The 15,733-nt window shown below is 52.1% G+C and overlaps 1 protein-coding gene across 3 annotated transcripts in view; it reads right to left on the reverse strand.

The window, feature by feature from the left end:
- The window catches only part of TACC2 (transforming, acidic coiled-coil containing protein 2), a 73,218-nt gene that overhangs the window by 21,140 nt on the left and 36,345 nt on the right, over positions 1-15,733 (reverse strand). For all 3 annotated transcript variants that reach the window (XM_006879887.1, XM_006879886.1, XM_006879885.1), the window contains exons 3-8: positions 13,268-14,576; positions 9,751-9,811; positions 8,305-8,506; positions 4,712-4,773; positions 2,657-2,772; positions 1,313-1,484 (exon numbers count right to left, since the gene is read on the reverse strand). In XM_006879887.1, coding sequence (XP_006879949.1) covers positions 1,313-1,484; positions 2,657-2,772; positions 4,712-4,773; positions 8,305-8,506; positions 9,751-9,811; positions 13,268-14,576 — 1,922 coding nt within the window. The remainder of the gene's footprint in view (positions 1-1,312; positions 1,485-2,656; positions 2,773-4,711; positions 4,774-8,304; positions 8,507-9,750; positions 9,812-13,267; positions 14,577-15,733) is intronic.

Genomic DNA, 15,733 nt, shown 5'->3' on the forward strand with positions numbered 1-15,733 from the left:
TCTACCATACAGAGGGACACACTGCAGAGGGCCACGTGATGGGGTGTGGAGGTCAGAGGGCAGAGGGGACACTCTCCTCTACCATACAGAGGGACACACTGCGGAGGGCCACGTGATGGGGTGTGGAGGTTGGAGGACGGAGGCCATGAGCTCTGTGTGTTCTGCAGGACCTGACGGGGGTTACGAGGGAGAGGCACAGGCCCTAGTGTGTAAACACGAGAGGCAGCAAGGACAGCGGAGAGCTGGGGCGAGGTGCTGCTGTTGTAGGTAGACGCTGCCAGGTCCGGGCTGACTCACAGCAACACTGCGGACAACACCACGACACGCTGCCCAATCCTGTGCCGTCCTCACAGTCTCCACTGTGCTGAGTGCACGGCTGCAGCCACTGTGCCGTCCTCTCTCTCCAAGGCCCTCTTCTTTTCCAAGCACGATGCCCTTCTCCGGGACAGACTGCGAGGGGCCAGAAACTGTGGACTTTTGATCAGGTGGTGACCGCAGGACGCAGAACTGGGCAGCATTTCCTCTTACATGTCACATGTAACCATCAACTCAATGGCAGCTCTGGTAGCCTAGCCGTTAGAAGCTGCACGGCAATCTCAAAGGCATGTGGTTCGAATCCACCAGCTGCTCTGTGGGAGAAGGATGGGCAGTCTCCTCCTACGCAATTAAAAGTGCCTCTGAAAACCTGCCTGAGGGTCAGCTATGGGTCAGTTCCGCCTCAACAGCCACAACGGCAACAACATTATAAAAACTCAAATGAATACGTACATGAGCACACACAGGAAACCAATGTGTGAGGGAACTGCAGAATTTAGAAAATGAGTATTATTTCATGTAAAGCTGTGTTTTTTATCTACCTGTCTACAGAACCACAGGTCAAGAAAATCAACTGTCTCACCAAAAGAGGTGTCCCCTTCCTAACACCACAGCCAAGTGCCAGTCTGCTGCCACCATGGAGATGGAGGCAGGGTACAGATGACGCAATGGTCCCAAGGAGCCATCCAGCGAATGAGCTTGGAAGTGGAAGGTGAAACCCTGAAGGCAAACAGAGCACCAAGAAGCCTGGTGGGGACAGCAAAGGCACACTCGGGAGTGTGGAGGCCCTTGCTGTCTGGCTCTGGTGGTGGCTGGATGGGGCAGGACAGGAGAGGGACAGTCTGCTGCGATGAAGGATCCTAGCCTGGCTCCGGTGGTGGTGGCACGATGGAGCGGGGCAGGAAAGGGTTACACTGAAGGCCAGGACCTCTTAGAGATGGGATCCAGCCTGCTCTTCCCTACGCCAAGTGAACTCAGCCGCTTGGGCTTTACTTACAATTTCTATCGGGTCTGACGTGGTCCCCAAGGCCATGGCCTCCAGCTCTTTGGGACTGGAATTCTCCGGCACCTGCAAGTGTGGCTCGTGGTTGGGGGCCAGCCCTCGTGAGACAGGGTGCTGGATTGTGGCCCCAGCATTCACAAGAGCTTCTGTCTCCTCAAAACTTGACCTGGGAGAACAAAAGGTGTCTTTAGGGTCATTGCCTTAAAAATCCCACTGAAGCGAGCCAGGCACCCCGGGCCACGGCAGTTTCATCCTCAGAGAGGCGGGACTTGCGGAACCACACTGCTGGAGGTAAGTGGGGTAGGTGCTGGTGGCTAAGAGGGCTTTAGGCTTCAAAATGAGAGCACTTCTCCCCTGTCAGCTCGTAGTGGGCTAGAACTGGACAAGCCAGGACGTGCGGACAAGGCCGAGTGAGTGGCACAAACACCAGTGTCTGAGGGGTACAGACACCTACCGGGGACTCAGGGACACAAATGTCCCTGGCTCAGGGGCACGGGCTCTTAAACTCAGCCATCAGTGGCTGGCTGTGTCCCCTGGGGCAGTGACTGAGGACTGTGTCTCAGTTTATTTTTCAGTGACATGGAGATGATTGCCCTCCTGTGATGATGAAATAAATGGGATGCTACCCACACAGGACTCTGGGATGCTCAGAGGCCCCCTCGTGAGGGTTGGTTTTACCATCATTATCGTCACCAACCTGGGCAGATTCTGATCTTCTAGTCCTCAGTAAGTTCTGGACGTAAAAGCCAGAGCTTTCACTCCTGCTCAATGAGACCAGGAGGAGAGGACCAGAAGGCTCACGTATCAGAGTCACACCCCACTCTGACCCAAGCAGGGAGCCCCTAGCTTAGAACCAGGGCTCTGATGGATACAGGTACCAACTCTTACACACCTATTACTGCTGGGGCCAGCGACTGGACCAGGATTTCCAGCTCGGTTCCCTGTGGTGCCAGCTTCCTCAGACAGGTGTCTGTGACCTGCTGCAGAGCTGAGGGGTGCTCAGAGGGACAGATGGCCTAACCCATCTTCACTGACCTCCCTTCAGCACCTTACAGGGGAGAAGCAGGCAGCAGTGGGAGGTTAACTCCCCTGTGTGTGATCACATCTCTGGGCTGAAGGCGGGATTCAGACCCTGGGTGCTTTCCTCTTTGATAGTTTCTGAACACTAGGAATGAGAGGTAAAGGGATTTGCCTTTACCTCAAAGGGCAGTCATGAGCAAAGCCAAAGCCTCTGTACATTTGAGCTAGATGGACGTTCAGAAAGGTCAGAGGTCAAACACGGGCTAAGAAAACCCAGACAGCAGTTCCCGCCACAAGCCCTCACTATGGAAGTCGTACCCAGAACACGGCGTTGGGGACTCGGACATCCGGACGGGAGGGGACTTGACCGGGCTCTCCTGAGAAGCGTCAAACATCAGGTACAAACCCTGCTTCTTCGGAGCGTCGTCATCATGCTGTGGGACCCAAACCACACGTTATAGGATGAGTGATCCCCCCAGTGAAGCCCCCCGAACCTGGGACATGGCGCTGTCTGGTAATGGTTACGAAGTCATGCTGCAGGCTGGGCGCTGAGCTCAGAGGTGCTCATGGCCTGCGAGCGCTGGACAGTGGCTGCCCACACAGTCTGTGATGGGCATGGACCCCATTCACCATGCAATCGCTGCGTTTCCTCCTCTGTCTCTGGGCCTCAATTCCCACAAGCTGTGGTGCAGACACAGTAGCTCAGCATTGACATGATGCAGGGAGACACTGACAAGACCATCATGACCTCCACCATGGCCAAGGCCACCTGGCGGCCCCACGAGCTCGCCCGGGCAACTCTGGCCTCTGAGCGCGGGCTGATCAGGTGACCGAGGTCCTGTTCAGCTGGAACTCTCCAGGCAGACAGGTGCCACTGTCCCCGTTTAAAACAGAAAGGGGAGGAAGAGGCTCGTGCCCAGAGACAAGCTTCTGCTCCAGGGAGAAAACGCTTGCAAAAAGCCTCTAGCTTAGCTCCTAAAAAACACCAAGACCATCTTGGACAGAGAGGCATGAAAACATGGAGTTAAGTTCAAAAGATTAAAAAAGACCAGACTTATTGGTCTAGCAGAATTTCCAAAATCAAGGCCCTTAGACGCTCTTCAAGCCTGGAAGGGAACCTGCTCCCAGGGTCACCTGAGAAACCACACAGACAGACAAACAGTTCCCGCTGGTAAGGAAAACACTCATCGGAACAAGTAGACCACATGTGACCACAGGGTAGCCTTTACCCAATCACAAACTCGGAGGGCAGGAAGGGGCAGGAAAGGAGGCGTCCACGCTGGACACTTCCACCAGTGCCAAATAAAGCATATAAAAAACCAAACCAAACTTCAGTTAAACTTCATTTCATATTCTGGGCACCTAGTAATCTCCTTTCTAAAATACACACACACACACACACACACACACACACACACCCCTTTCTGGAGACTAAAGTGCATCTGATAGAGGCCATGGTCTTTGCAATCACTTGTTATGTGTCAGAGAGTTGGACAATGACTAAGGAGGATAGAAGCAGAATTGATGCCTTTTAGCTGTGGTGCTGGAGAAGAGTATTGAATGTACCATGGACTGCTAAGAAAACAAACAGGTTCATCCTAGAGAGGGTTAAACCGGGAGGCTCCTTGGAGGCAAGGATTCTGAGGCTTCGTCTAACATACTTTGGACATGTTGTAAGGAGGGACTGGTCCTTGGAGAGAAAGGCCCTCTATGAGGTGAATTGATTCAGTGACTGGGATAATTGGGATGGGTGTATCAGAGACAGTGCGATTGGCACAGGACAGAGCAGAGTTTAGGGCTGTTGTACATAGGGTCGCTATGAGTTGCGAGCTACTCGATGGCACATAACAACAACAACAACTACACTAATTAATGAAAGACCAAGAAGAAGTTATTTATGTATGTGACTGGCACTTTGCAAAGCAGAGTTGAAAGTTGCTATGCACTTTGCACATTTAGAACTGCATTTCCTAAATGTCAACTGTTTGACCTGGGGGGGAAGAAAGGAAATATAACTGAAAACCATTCTTTCCGTAAACTTTCACTAAAATATTAATTTAAAAACAAAAACCACCAAACCAAAGCACCAAGCACTTCCTTTTAGAACCCTGACCAGCTTTGCGTCTCAAGGTGAGGAAGTCATTCACAGCCAGCAACCGTGACTACCGTCCCCTCTCTTCTCCCTGAAAACCCCACACGTACTGACAGTGTGCAGCCCGAGGTCCAGCCGTTCACCCTCCCTGCTCACTGAAGGCTGCAGCACACACAGTCCGGGAGCTCCCAAGATGCTTTGGCCAGGGAGGGGACAACTGCAGAGTCACGACTTAAAGCAGCACCCCCCCACCCCACCGAGGGATGAAGCTGGGCACTTACAGGTAAGGAGGAGCCAATTTTCTCCATATATTCGATTTCATAGGCGTTTCTGTAATCCAAGTCTGCAAAGGAAGGAAAGGCGGGTCAGTGTTGGAGGAACCAGGGGGACTTGGACTGGGCAGGCGGGGCTGGAACAAGGCGCTGGACTGGGCAGGCGGGGCTGGAACAAGGCGCTGCCGACTTGAGAATGGACTTCTGGCCCAGCCCAAAGGGGAGGGCCTGCCGGCTCTTTCCAATCAGTCAACCTCTCCCTGTAAATGGACTTCGGCCCCTGGCAGAGGCCCAAGGAAATGAAAGGGCATGTTCAGGTACAAGTGTGTGTTCTGCAGATTTCAGAGTGGAGACGGTGTATATTTTGGGTGTTGCTTTCTCTGCTACTTTCCCGGGCGAGGTGTAGAATCCATGCACGTCCCCACTGACGCTTGGGAACCAGGCCCCTGGTGGGCCCGCACTGAGAACCAGGCACACCCTCAGAAGCACAGAAAGGTAAACAGATAGGGGTTCTTCACTGCAGCCTGTAGAAGCTTTGCTAATCACAGGAGTCCATGGGAATCTTTTCCAAAATCCCTCTGGAGCCCACGGTGGGGGGAGGGGGTCACCATCAAATGTTCGGATGCAAGATCATCATGAGGCCCACTGCCTGTGACATTTGCCACATGGCTGGACAGAAACAAGCAAACAGGGTGTACGGTTTATGGGACTGGCCAGCTTTGCTATTCTACTACAGAATTGGATAACCTCTTCAACAAATGGTGCTGGCAAAACTGGACTTCTACCTGCAAAAAGCTGAAATAGGATCCACAACTCACATCATACACAAAGATCAACTCAAGGTGGATCAGAGACCTGGGAGTAAAGCCCAAAACCATTAACATTCCTCAGAAACAAACTGGCATCAAGCTTAGAAGCACTAGTCCAAGGTATAAAAAGACTGCCAAATACAGCCAGAAATGCACCATCTGAAGACACTAAAATTGATGCATGGGACCTTCTAAAGATTAAGCCCATGTATGCATCAAAAACTTTCTCCAACAGGGTCAAAAGAAAACCTCCAGACTGGGAACAAACATTTGGTAATACCGTCTCAGACACGAGTCTTATAACAAAAGGTTACAGAATACCCCTGGGCCTCAACAAGAAAAACACTGATAACCCAATTACAAAATGGACTAAAGACAGGGAAAGAATTTTCACAGAGGAAGATATTCGAATGGCAAGCAGACACATGAAGAAATGCTCCAAATCACTGGCAATAAGAGAGATGCAAATCAAAACCACAATGTGGTACCATCTCACTCCAGTAACAGTGGCAAAGTTTAACAGGACAGAAAGTAATAAATGCTGAAGAGGATGTGATGAGAAAGCACATCTTATACATTGTTGGTGGGATTGTAAAATGGTACAATCACTCTGGAAGGCAGTTTGGTGCTTCCTCAAAAAAGCTGAACACAGAAACTCCATATGACCCAGCTATTCCACCACTTGGAATATACCCTGAGAAAATGAGAACTAAGGCACAAACGGAGATTTGTACACCAATGTTCATAGAAGCATTACTCACCATCGCAAGAACATGGAAACAGTCCTAAATGTCCAAACATAATCTAATGGTTTGAGAAATTATGGTACGTTCACACAACGGAATACTATACAGCACGTTGGAACAATGATTTTGTAAATTATTACCTAACTTGGGAAGGAATGAAGAGCATAATTATATTATCATGACAGGAGTCCAGAATGAAGGCTGCATAGTGGAGTGAACTTGGGGGGAGGGATTATATTACAATGGAACAATTTTTCTTCTACTTTTCAAAGGGAAGAGCGAACTTAGGGGGAGGTGTGGGCAGGGAGAAAAATGCAATAATGAATGAACAGGGGAAAAAAAAATATCAATGATTTAATGAAAAACCAATATGTTTTGTAAACGTTCACTCAAATAATAATAAAAAAAGTCTTAAAACAAAACAAAACAAAAAGCTTCCCAAACAGGAACGGAAGTCCAGAAGAGAAGAGACTGAATCAGAAAATCTAGCGGAGTACGTGATTCTTCCCCCGCTACATGTAAGAGGAAAACAGAGACAAGCGAGATGTCTCAGGGTCCAGAAGTCCAGGCCCAAGGCATGAGGCCCTCACTGCCAAGCCAAGCCAAGCTGAGGGGGGTTCTGCTCTCACTGACTGGTCTCAGAGGTCTACCATCAACAGGGCCACCAAGTGAGCACCAGGGAGTGGACCCACATTCAAAGTCCGACTTGAACAATGTTCCCCTGAAGCTGTGTTTTTCAAAACCATACATAAACCAGACACAAACTGTTGCTGACTCTGAGAAGAATGGGAGTCCCAGAACACTTGATTTTGTTTATATAAAACCTATACTTGGAGCAGGAGGCAGTCAGAACAGAGAAGGAAACATTGCATGGTTCAAAATTGGGAAGGGTGTGCGCCCAGGATGTGTCCTATCTCCATATCTTTTCAATCTATATGTAGAACAGATTATCCAGGAGGCTGGGCTCTATGAGGTAAAACGTGGCATCGGGATTGGAGGTAGACTCATCAACAATCTGAGTTATGCAGATGACATAACCCTGCTTGCTGAAACTGAGGAGGACCTGAAGCGCTTGCTGCAGAAGGTCAAGGACTGCAGCCTTCAATATGAATTGAAGCTCAGTATCAAGGAAACAAAGATTCTCACCACTGGACCAACTGGCAGCATGATGACAGATGGTGAAGATTGAGAATGTTAACAGCTTCAGGTTGCTTGGCTCCACAATCAACACTCTTGGTACTAGCAGCCAGGAAATTAAAGAATGAATTGCATTGGGAAAGTCTGCTGTCAGAGAACTCTCCAAAGTACTGAAGAGCAATGATGTCATTCTGGAGACTAAGGTGCGCCTGATCCAGGCCATGTCTTTCCAATTACTTGCTATGCATCAGAAAGCTGGACAATGACTTGGGATGACAGAAGGAGAATTGATGCCTCTGAGCTTTGGTGCTGGAAAAGAGTATTGAATATATCATGGACTGCTAGGAGAATAAACAGGTTCGTCTTAGGGAGACCAGGCTGCTCCTTGGAGGCAAGGATTCTGAAGCTTCATCTGACCTACTTTAGATAGGTTGCAAGGCGGGATCAGTCCTTGGAAAAGGACGTCATGCTTGGGTGAGTGGAGGGACAGTGGAGGAGAGGAAGACCTTCGATGAGGTGGAGTGATTCAGTGACTGGGGAGATGGGGATAGGTGTGTGTCAGAGATAACAAGATTGGCAGGGGATAGAGCAGGGTTTAGTGCTATTGCACAAAAGGTCACTATGAGTTGCAGGCAACTTGACGGCACACAACAACAACAACAACAACAACATAAGCCAGACAAGAGCTAGCAGAACCCAGTGACTTGCTAAAACCTGCCAATGGAGGGCTGTGAGCTGGGTCTCAGGTTCAAGTTTCAGTAAGCTCTAAGAATCAACTTAGCGTCTGGTGCAATGTGAGAAAAGAGCCACAGCACGATTACCTGGCTCAGGAGTGGCTCTGGCCTTTTGCTCCCCAGGAGAGTGTCTCCCAGGGCAGGCTGGGGCTCCGGCTGGCAACCAAGCTGCTTACCCTCCGTGGGTGAACTGAACTTGGTCTCGCTGACGAAGGTGGACAGGTCTGAGGGCTGCGGGTAGTCCTGCTTGTCGGTCTCCAGGTCCACGGTCATGCACGCCCACTTCTGGCTGGTGACTGCCAGCTTTTCCTCATCGGTGGCATGGACCACTGCCGAGATGACCGGTGGGCTTTCCGGTGTCGCTGCGGGAGTTGGGTCCTGCAAGGAAGAGGGAGGAGTCTCTCCTTTCATGTGTCTACTCATCAGAAGCCCAGCCACGTGAGTCCCGGGAACCATTAACCCGGAGAAGTCCCTCCCGGTATCCATTCATCTCCCCCTCTGCTGCCCCTGGTCCATCAAGGACACAAATCCTTTCCTCAAGAATTCTCTCTTCAGAAAGACTGTTTCAGAGGTGACCAAGAGTAGAAAAGAGAACCAGTAGTGTATCCTGATTATTTCCAATCTTCCTACTCATTCACTTTGAGAAAAAGGAGGAAATACCCTACCAGTGCTGTGCTCTGCCAACAGGGCTTTGGGCTTTGCCTGTCAGTACCACCAGCTTCACCTGACATTCCTCCACCTGGTCCTGGAGGTGGGGAAGGGGGCTTTGCAGCTGAAGGTTCCAAAGCCCCTCCTCTTAGACTCCAAGTTCAAGGTGTCTCTCTCTGTAGCCCCTGCCTGCTGATCTCACTGCTGGGTGTGACTTGAGTGGGGGTAGGGGGTCTGCATGTTTCATGACTCATCAATAGCTGTGATCCTAGCAGACATGCTTGAGAGGGACACTCTCTGGCCCATACACAGGACAGAAAAAATGGCATCTATGTGGTATCTATTGGATCCTTACTGCCAACCCATAGATAGGCGGTTCAAATCCACTGCTCTTCCACAGGAGAAAGATGGGCTATCTCCTTCCACATGACTTACAGCCTCTGAAAACATGTTGGAGGGTCAGGTGAGTTGGTTCCGATTGGGCAGCCGTAACGGTTTTTATTTAGTAGAGAAATCAGAAAGATGGAGGCAGAGACCCATACAGAAAAAGAGCCCCTACTCCGACTTCTCCCGGGGTCCCCACTTTCATTCTGGTCCCGTAGATTCAAGCCCTAGCATTGCCCATGCAGCTTTCCACTTTCACTTTGTTACTAAGTGTTCATTTGTCTCTACACACTTACTTAAAGTGACATTCATGTTATTCTCAGCTGATTCACTGACCAGAAATGGTTCCTACAAGATCCAGCTACCATTTTTTTCTGATCTTCCTCCTCCCCTTGGGACACATTCTGTTTGTCTCCAAAGTGAAGGGACCACAATAATACCCTGAAAAGCAGGAGAATCTCCCACCGAGGGAGACCTGCCTGGGATGAGCACGCAAGCCTGGCTTGCTGGGAGACGGAGACAAGCAGCAGAAACCTCTCCCCAGGGAAGCAGGATACAACAAAATCATACAGATCAAGGCAACATGGTACCTGAGAAGGCGGATCAGACAGAGGAGACCGTTTTGGCGACTTTTTCACCCTAAATGTGTCACTGGAAACAAAATGGAAATTGTAAACACAAAAACAGGTACAGAAAACTCCACAGCAACACAGAGCGGATTTAAGCCTCGGTTGCTGCGGGCCCAGCCTCCCAGTCAGTTCTACCACCCGCCCCCACCAGCAAAAAGCCACCACCTTTGCCCACGAGCAGGTCGGACTGTCTAATGGATATGATTTCTGCCCCCAAGGGAAAGATGAACCAAGCTAAAAACATTTAAAGAGATGCCATTCTGGAGAAGTGACCCAGAAAATAGCTAAATTTAACTAGACGTCGGACTTTGAAAAGCAAATTTTGGGTGAGTGGGTTCATTTATCTGGATTTACAAACACGATATCTGAACTCACTCAATGCTGAGGTACTGGGGAGCAGAGCTGGGCTCATGGTACCCATCTGCTCTATCCAACTGACTGAAGGACATCAGACATTGGATGACACACTTCACCGAGGCCCTTGCACACGTGGGTGTAAATCCTAATGGAAATGTGCTCACTCATCAGAGCTTGGAGCTCACTAGACCCCTGGAACCACTAAGCTTCTGGGTGGGACTTTGAACAAAGGCCAAGACCATTAACAAGGTCAATTCCTAATGTCTTTTCCAACCAAGGTCAACAGAGAAGGCTCTGGACTCCTCTCTCCCTTTCTGTGTCTTTCACACCAACAGTTAAAGGGAATAAAGGCAAATGACACATGAGATGAGACATTGAAAGGGTCATGGAGCTGGGTGGCCAATCCCAGAGGAAGGGACAACATGGAGTAAGCACACTTTGGATAAGCCTGTGAGGTCAGACTCCTGTCCACATCAGCACCAGGTCTCCTACTTTAGACAGGCCGCCCCCAGCCTCTCTGCCCACCTGTGCTGCAGTCCTGCACCAGCAAGGGGTCTGGGGTATGGGGCCCTCATCCTCGGTCATACTCTGCGCACTGGCTTTACATACAAACTGGGTGACAGATATATGTGGCCCCCAAGCTCCTCCCTGAGTCCTGCCAATCAGACGCTCCAACAGTGTCATATAGTCATGACAAAAATACTAGAAATGGTTATTTACAATGTTTGGGGCATTTACCATAAAAGCAGTGAAGCTGCAGCTTGAAGCCTGTATTTATTCATGTGTATAAATACATAAATGTATATTTATAGTCACTAAATGACTCTAAGATGTTAATAAGGGGGGAAAAATCCCTTGGGCAGAAGCAAGCCAGAGACTCAGTTCTGCCTGGGAGCAGGAGGGGAGACAGACGACACAAGCCTGGGGGTCCTGGGCACCATCCGTGAGACCCCTCTTGGCTCTATCTCACTGATGCAGAATGACAGAGATAGCAGATGAGGCATGCCGACCTCCAGCCTGGCCCTGGGGACAAGGACACAGGCTCAGAGCGGGGGGGTGATGGCTCCAGCAGCCATAGCTCCACTTCCCACAATGCACCCCACCTTTAGGGAACTCTGCCTTTTAGGGAAATCATGGGGCAGGTCAGTATTTGACCTCTGCTTTACATGAGCAAGAATAAACTCTGAACAGGGATGCCTGCTGGTGGCTGGATTGGGCAGTCCTTGAAGGTAAAGCCACAGTGTCACGGAAGCCCTCGCCTGAAGTCCAAGGCCCAGGAAAAGAATGACATGAGCAATCTAGATTTACATATGTGTAAATATACACACAGACACACACAGACTTGTATCTGGAGGAGGGTGCTATGAGTTGGAATCGCTTTGACAGCAGCTGGTGGGTGTATACAGACACTCAGACACACACATATATGGATTTCAGATGAAGGCATCCAATATGCAAGGCAAAACCAGTTCCATTCCTGACAGGCAGACAGATGCTGGATCGCCGTGCATTCACAGCCAAGCAGTTCCACGGGGCGAACAGCCTCCCTGGGTCTGTGAAGCCCAGGGTCCCCGCTCCCAGCCCCGACCCAGACACAAACAGGAAGCAGCCATGGCGAGCAGAGCGGGGGTGGGGTGAGAGGTAAGCAGAGTCCATTAAATTTACTTACAACAGAGAACACACAGACATCACATCTTCAACCATCCTAAGACAAGAAGACAGAGAGAGAGAGAGACAGACAGAAGGAACTGACAAAAAAGATACACCTGCAGAAAACCGGGAGCTGATGGGTGTGGATGCAACAGCAACCCTGGGCTCCAGTGGACGCCCCAGGGGCGCGTGGGCACCAGGCGGCCTGGGCGAAGGGGCTCCGAGCAGGCCTTCCTCTCATGGCTCCAGTTACGCCATAAAGCAACTGGTCCCCAAGGGACTTTGTCATCTGGTGTGGGCTCCGCCTAGCCGAGACCCCCATCTGGACCTCAGAGGGTACTGCCAGATGGACACGCTTCTCTGGCCTCGGCCAGCACAACGGCAGGACACAAACGTGGGTGGGGACCGTAAGCTCTAGGAAAGGACTCGCTGGGGAGAAGACGCAGAAGTCCACCCTTCCCCAGGACTGGTTCCCTCTTGCCAACAGCCAGCACCTCTTAAGCAGAAGACAGTGCCTCGGCCAAAGTCTGCTTTTCTTTTAAGGACGTCCCTGTCCTGCTCAGGTGTTAGATGCTTGGGGCAGCCTAGAATGGGAGCTCACAGTCACCCGACTCGTGCCAGGCTGACCGACACCAGGGACAGACAGCTGGGACCTGCTCCGTCAGCTCGCCACCAGGGGACGGGTTGCCACAACCTTATGAGCTTACAGATGACACTGCGCTTGAGAGCAAGGAGGTCACCAAGCTGGCCCAGGGTCCTCAGAATGGCCCTGCAGGCCTCCAAGTCTCAGAATGGCTTCTGGAAACAGGAGCACACGTCTTGTTTAAGGGTCAACGGCTGGGCTATCGTGTGTGGGCAGCAGACCCTACAGCCCCTCCTGAAGTTCAGGCTTTGCGGATCTCTTCTAAAACTACAGGGCTTTGGACCCTGGTCTGCCGAAGGTGGCTAGCAAGATACTGATCGGGGTGCAGAGACGGGCTCAGGCCTGGTTCCCCTTCACAGACCTCTTGGAATGTAATGCCTTTGCCTCCTGGGCTAACATCTCATTAATGGGCAGGGGAAGATCCCATCCAGTGGAACCCTATCTGAAAGCGCATGTCTCAGTTCCAGGCTACTGCAAAGGGCGACTCATTGTCAAGCAGGGGAAAAGGGAGGTAGCCCACAGGAAGGTCAGCACATCGTGATCAACTGTTCGTTTCTATGGCATCTCCCGGCCTCCTCGGGGCTAAACACCGAGCTTTAGGCCACTGGTTTCACTAACACAAATGAGCAGAGATTCTGGGGCATGTGGATGGAGAGATGCCCCATGTGACGGACAGAGGAGGGACACGGCTGCCCCAGATGCCCAGTCAAACAGCCACAAACGTGGGGGATGGATGGGGACCAGCCGCAGCTTATCCAAGCATGTGACCAAGAACCTCAGTTGATGCCCCCACCTCCGGTCCCTACCGACCCCTCTCTTGGAACTTACGTCTTGAGGGGTGCCTTCTTCTTCTTGGCGGGCTTGTTGGGCCCATCCCCATCCGCTCCACTGGCGTCCATGGCACTGGCTGGGATCTCAAAGGAGGCTGGGGACTTGGATGGCGAACTAGGGACCTTAGAGGATGTCTTAAAGGGGTCAACGGACTCCTCACAGGCGTCTGGGTCAAAGCTGTAGGACTGTTGGGGCAGTGTGGGAGACTCCTGCATTTTTGAGGTGGAAGAAAATGGGTTAAAATTGGGGTCATCCCACTTGTCAATATCAAAGGTGTAGGTACCTTTGGCAATGGGGATGTCACTGGGCTCGGCGGGGGACCTGGTGGGTGAGGCAGGGGGATTGTCAGCTTTCTCGGGCGTTTTTTTCATCTTTGGCCTCCTGAGGGGCATTTTGGCAACTGGCTTTTTGCCCGTCTTTTTGGTGGGCGGGGGCGTGTCCTGCTCGTGGTCCCAGCTGCCCTTGTCCTCAGAATAGTCAAACTCCAGTCTCACCGAGAGCCCTTTGGCTGGGGAGCCCTCCTGCCCCCCACTGTCTGAAGGTGGAGCCCCCACCTCTGGGGCCGTGGCAGGAAGCAACGTTTTCCTTCCAACGGGGGGTGAGTTCTGGACTCCCCCACCTCCCGGAGCTTGGGGGATGCTTCCCTCTGCACTTTCCGAGTCCAGTGGGCAGGCAGCTTTGGGCACAGCGGTGGGTTCCAAGGGTGTCTCCTCTGATAAGGCTGTTCCAGAACTTTCCGCCTTGGCTGGCTCCGTGTCTGTCTCGGGTGCTGGGGCCTCGTCCCTGGGCGGGGGGCTCTCTTCGGCTGGTTCCTGTGGTGTCTCCCTCACTGGGGGAGTCTCGGGGGGCTTCTTCGTGCTCTGCTTCTTCTTTAGGGAAGGCGCCCTGGGTTTTTTAGTTCGCTTGAGGGTGCTGGAGGCACTGCTGGTGCCGGCGGAGGGCGCGTCGGGGGCGAGGGCCGTGGCCTCGGGACCACCCGTGCAGGAAGCCCCGTCCAGCTCGCCAGCTTGCAGGCTGATCGAGCGGGACAGCGTGGACTTGGAGACGGGGACGGAGTCCGTGGACTTCCTGCGCGCGCTCACTTTACACTCCTGGTCCTTCGCGTCCGAGCAGCGAGGTTCCAGCGACTGCAGGTCATCCACCAGCTCGATGCTGTCAAAGTCTAGGTTGTACGTGCCGCTGCTGGCGATGGGCTTGTCCTCATCAAAGACGGCGGAGAATGAGTGTGACGGGGGCCGGAAGGGGTGGCCCTCCACCAGGTCACTGCGGGGGCCATCGGGGACAGGGACCGTCTCAGAGCCACATCCTGCAGAAACGGAGACCATGCAGTCACTGAAGAGTCAAGACACCTGGGAGCACTTCTCCTCCCTGCCAGACTGCCATTCTCAGAGCACAGTGTGACAAACAGACCCCTGGGTCACCCCAACCTCTGAACTCTCTGGTACTCAGAGGGTCCCATTCATTACCGGCTCAGGAGTCTGGGCGGGTCTCCCCTCACTTCCCTCCTCTGTACAATGAGAATGACAAGGGTTATGTAACGACTAACTCAGATCATTTAGTCATTCAACAAACACACACCAAGTGCCTCAACAGAGCCAGGCCCTGTCTTAGGACCTGGGGATTCAGCAATGAACAACACACAGAGAATTGTTGCCCTCTCGGAAGTGACATTATTCAGAGAGAAGATGATTGAGAGGCAAATGAGATGTACAGACAGACTGTCAGATGTGAGAAGCGGAGCAAACTGGCTGGCACAGGAGAGGCATGATTTTAAATAAGGCACAAGCAGACCTCAGGGACACTGCGGGCCTGGCTCCAGAACTCTGCAGTGAAGAAATAAAACAAAACACCACAAAGCTCCTGGGATCTCCTGCAAAGAACCCCAACTGAAGAGCTGCTCTTCCTGGAGAACACGGGCAAGGAGCGTGGACTCCAGGGGCCCGGGTTCAGGCAGTCTGCTCGCCCCTCAGTCTGCTGCACTCTCGTGCGAGCTCCTCACTTGCCTCTTGAGTGGAGGGCACGAGCTAGGAGCACTTCCACTTGCCTGTTGCGGCGTCCAGCCTTCCTCTCCCTTCTCCACCGAGATCCCGCCCAGCCTGACGCGGAGGAGACGTCCTTCAAGCGGGGGCCACTATGTGAAGGCCTCCACAACCCTTCCTCCTAGTGACTTCGTCATCATCGTCCAGACACTCCTGCCTCCTCCCCACTGCACAAGAAGGGGTGTTCCCTCTTCCTTTCTCCTGAATCCATTGCCTCCTCATTCCACCAGGACCTTATACCAGCAGTCAGCCCACCCTCTTGCAATAAGGACCTCACCATCCCAGACATGGAGGGACTGGAAAACACTGTGGGGGTCAGGGGCTTTCAGGGGTCCTGGCAGGAGGAAGAGCGTGCCTCCACCCACAGATCCCTTCACTTCTGACTCGAGGCACCAGCTACTTCCAGCTTCTCTCTCCAGCTGCC

Source organism: Elephantulus edwardii, unplaced genomic scaffold (assembly GCF_000299155.1).
Source record: "Elephantulus edwardii isolate Elephantulus edwardi_28Jun2011 unplaced genomic scaffold, EleEdw1.0 scaffold00006, whole genome shotgun sequence".
NCBI classification, from domain to species: domain Eukaryota; kingdom Metazoa; phylum Chordata; class Mammalia; order Macroscelidea; family Macroscelididae; genus Elephantulus; species Elephantulus edwardii.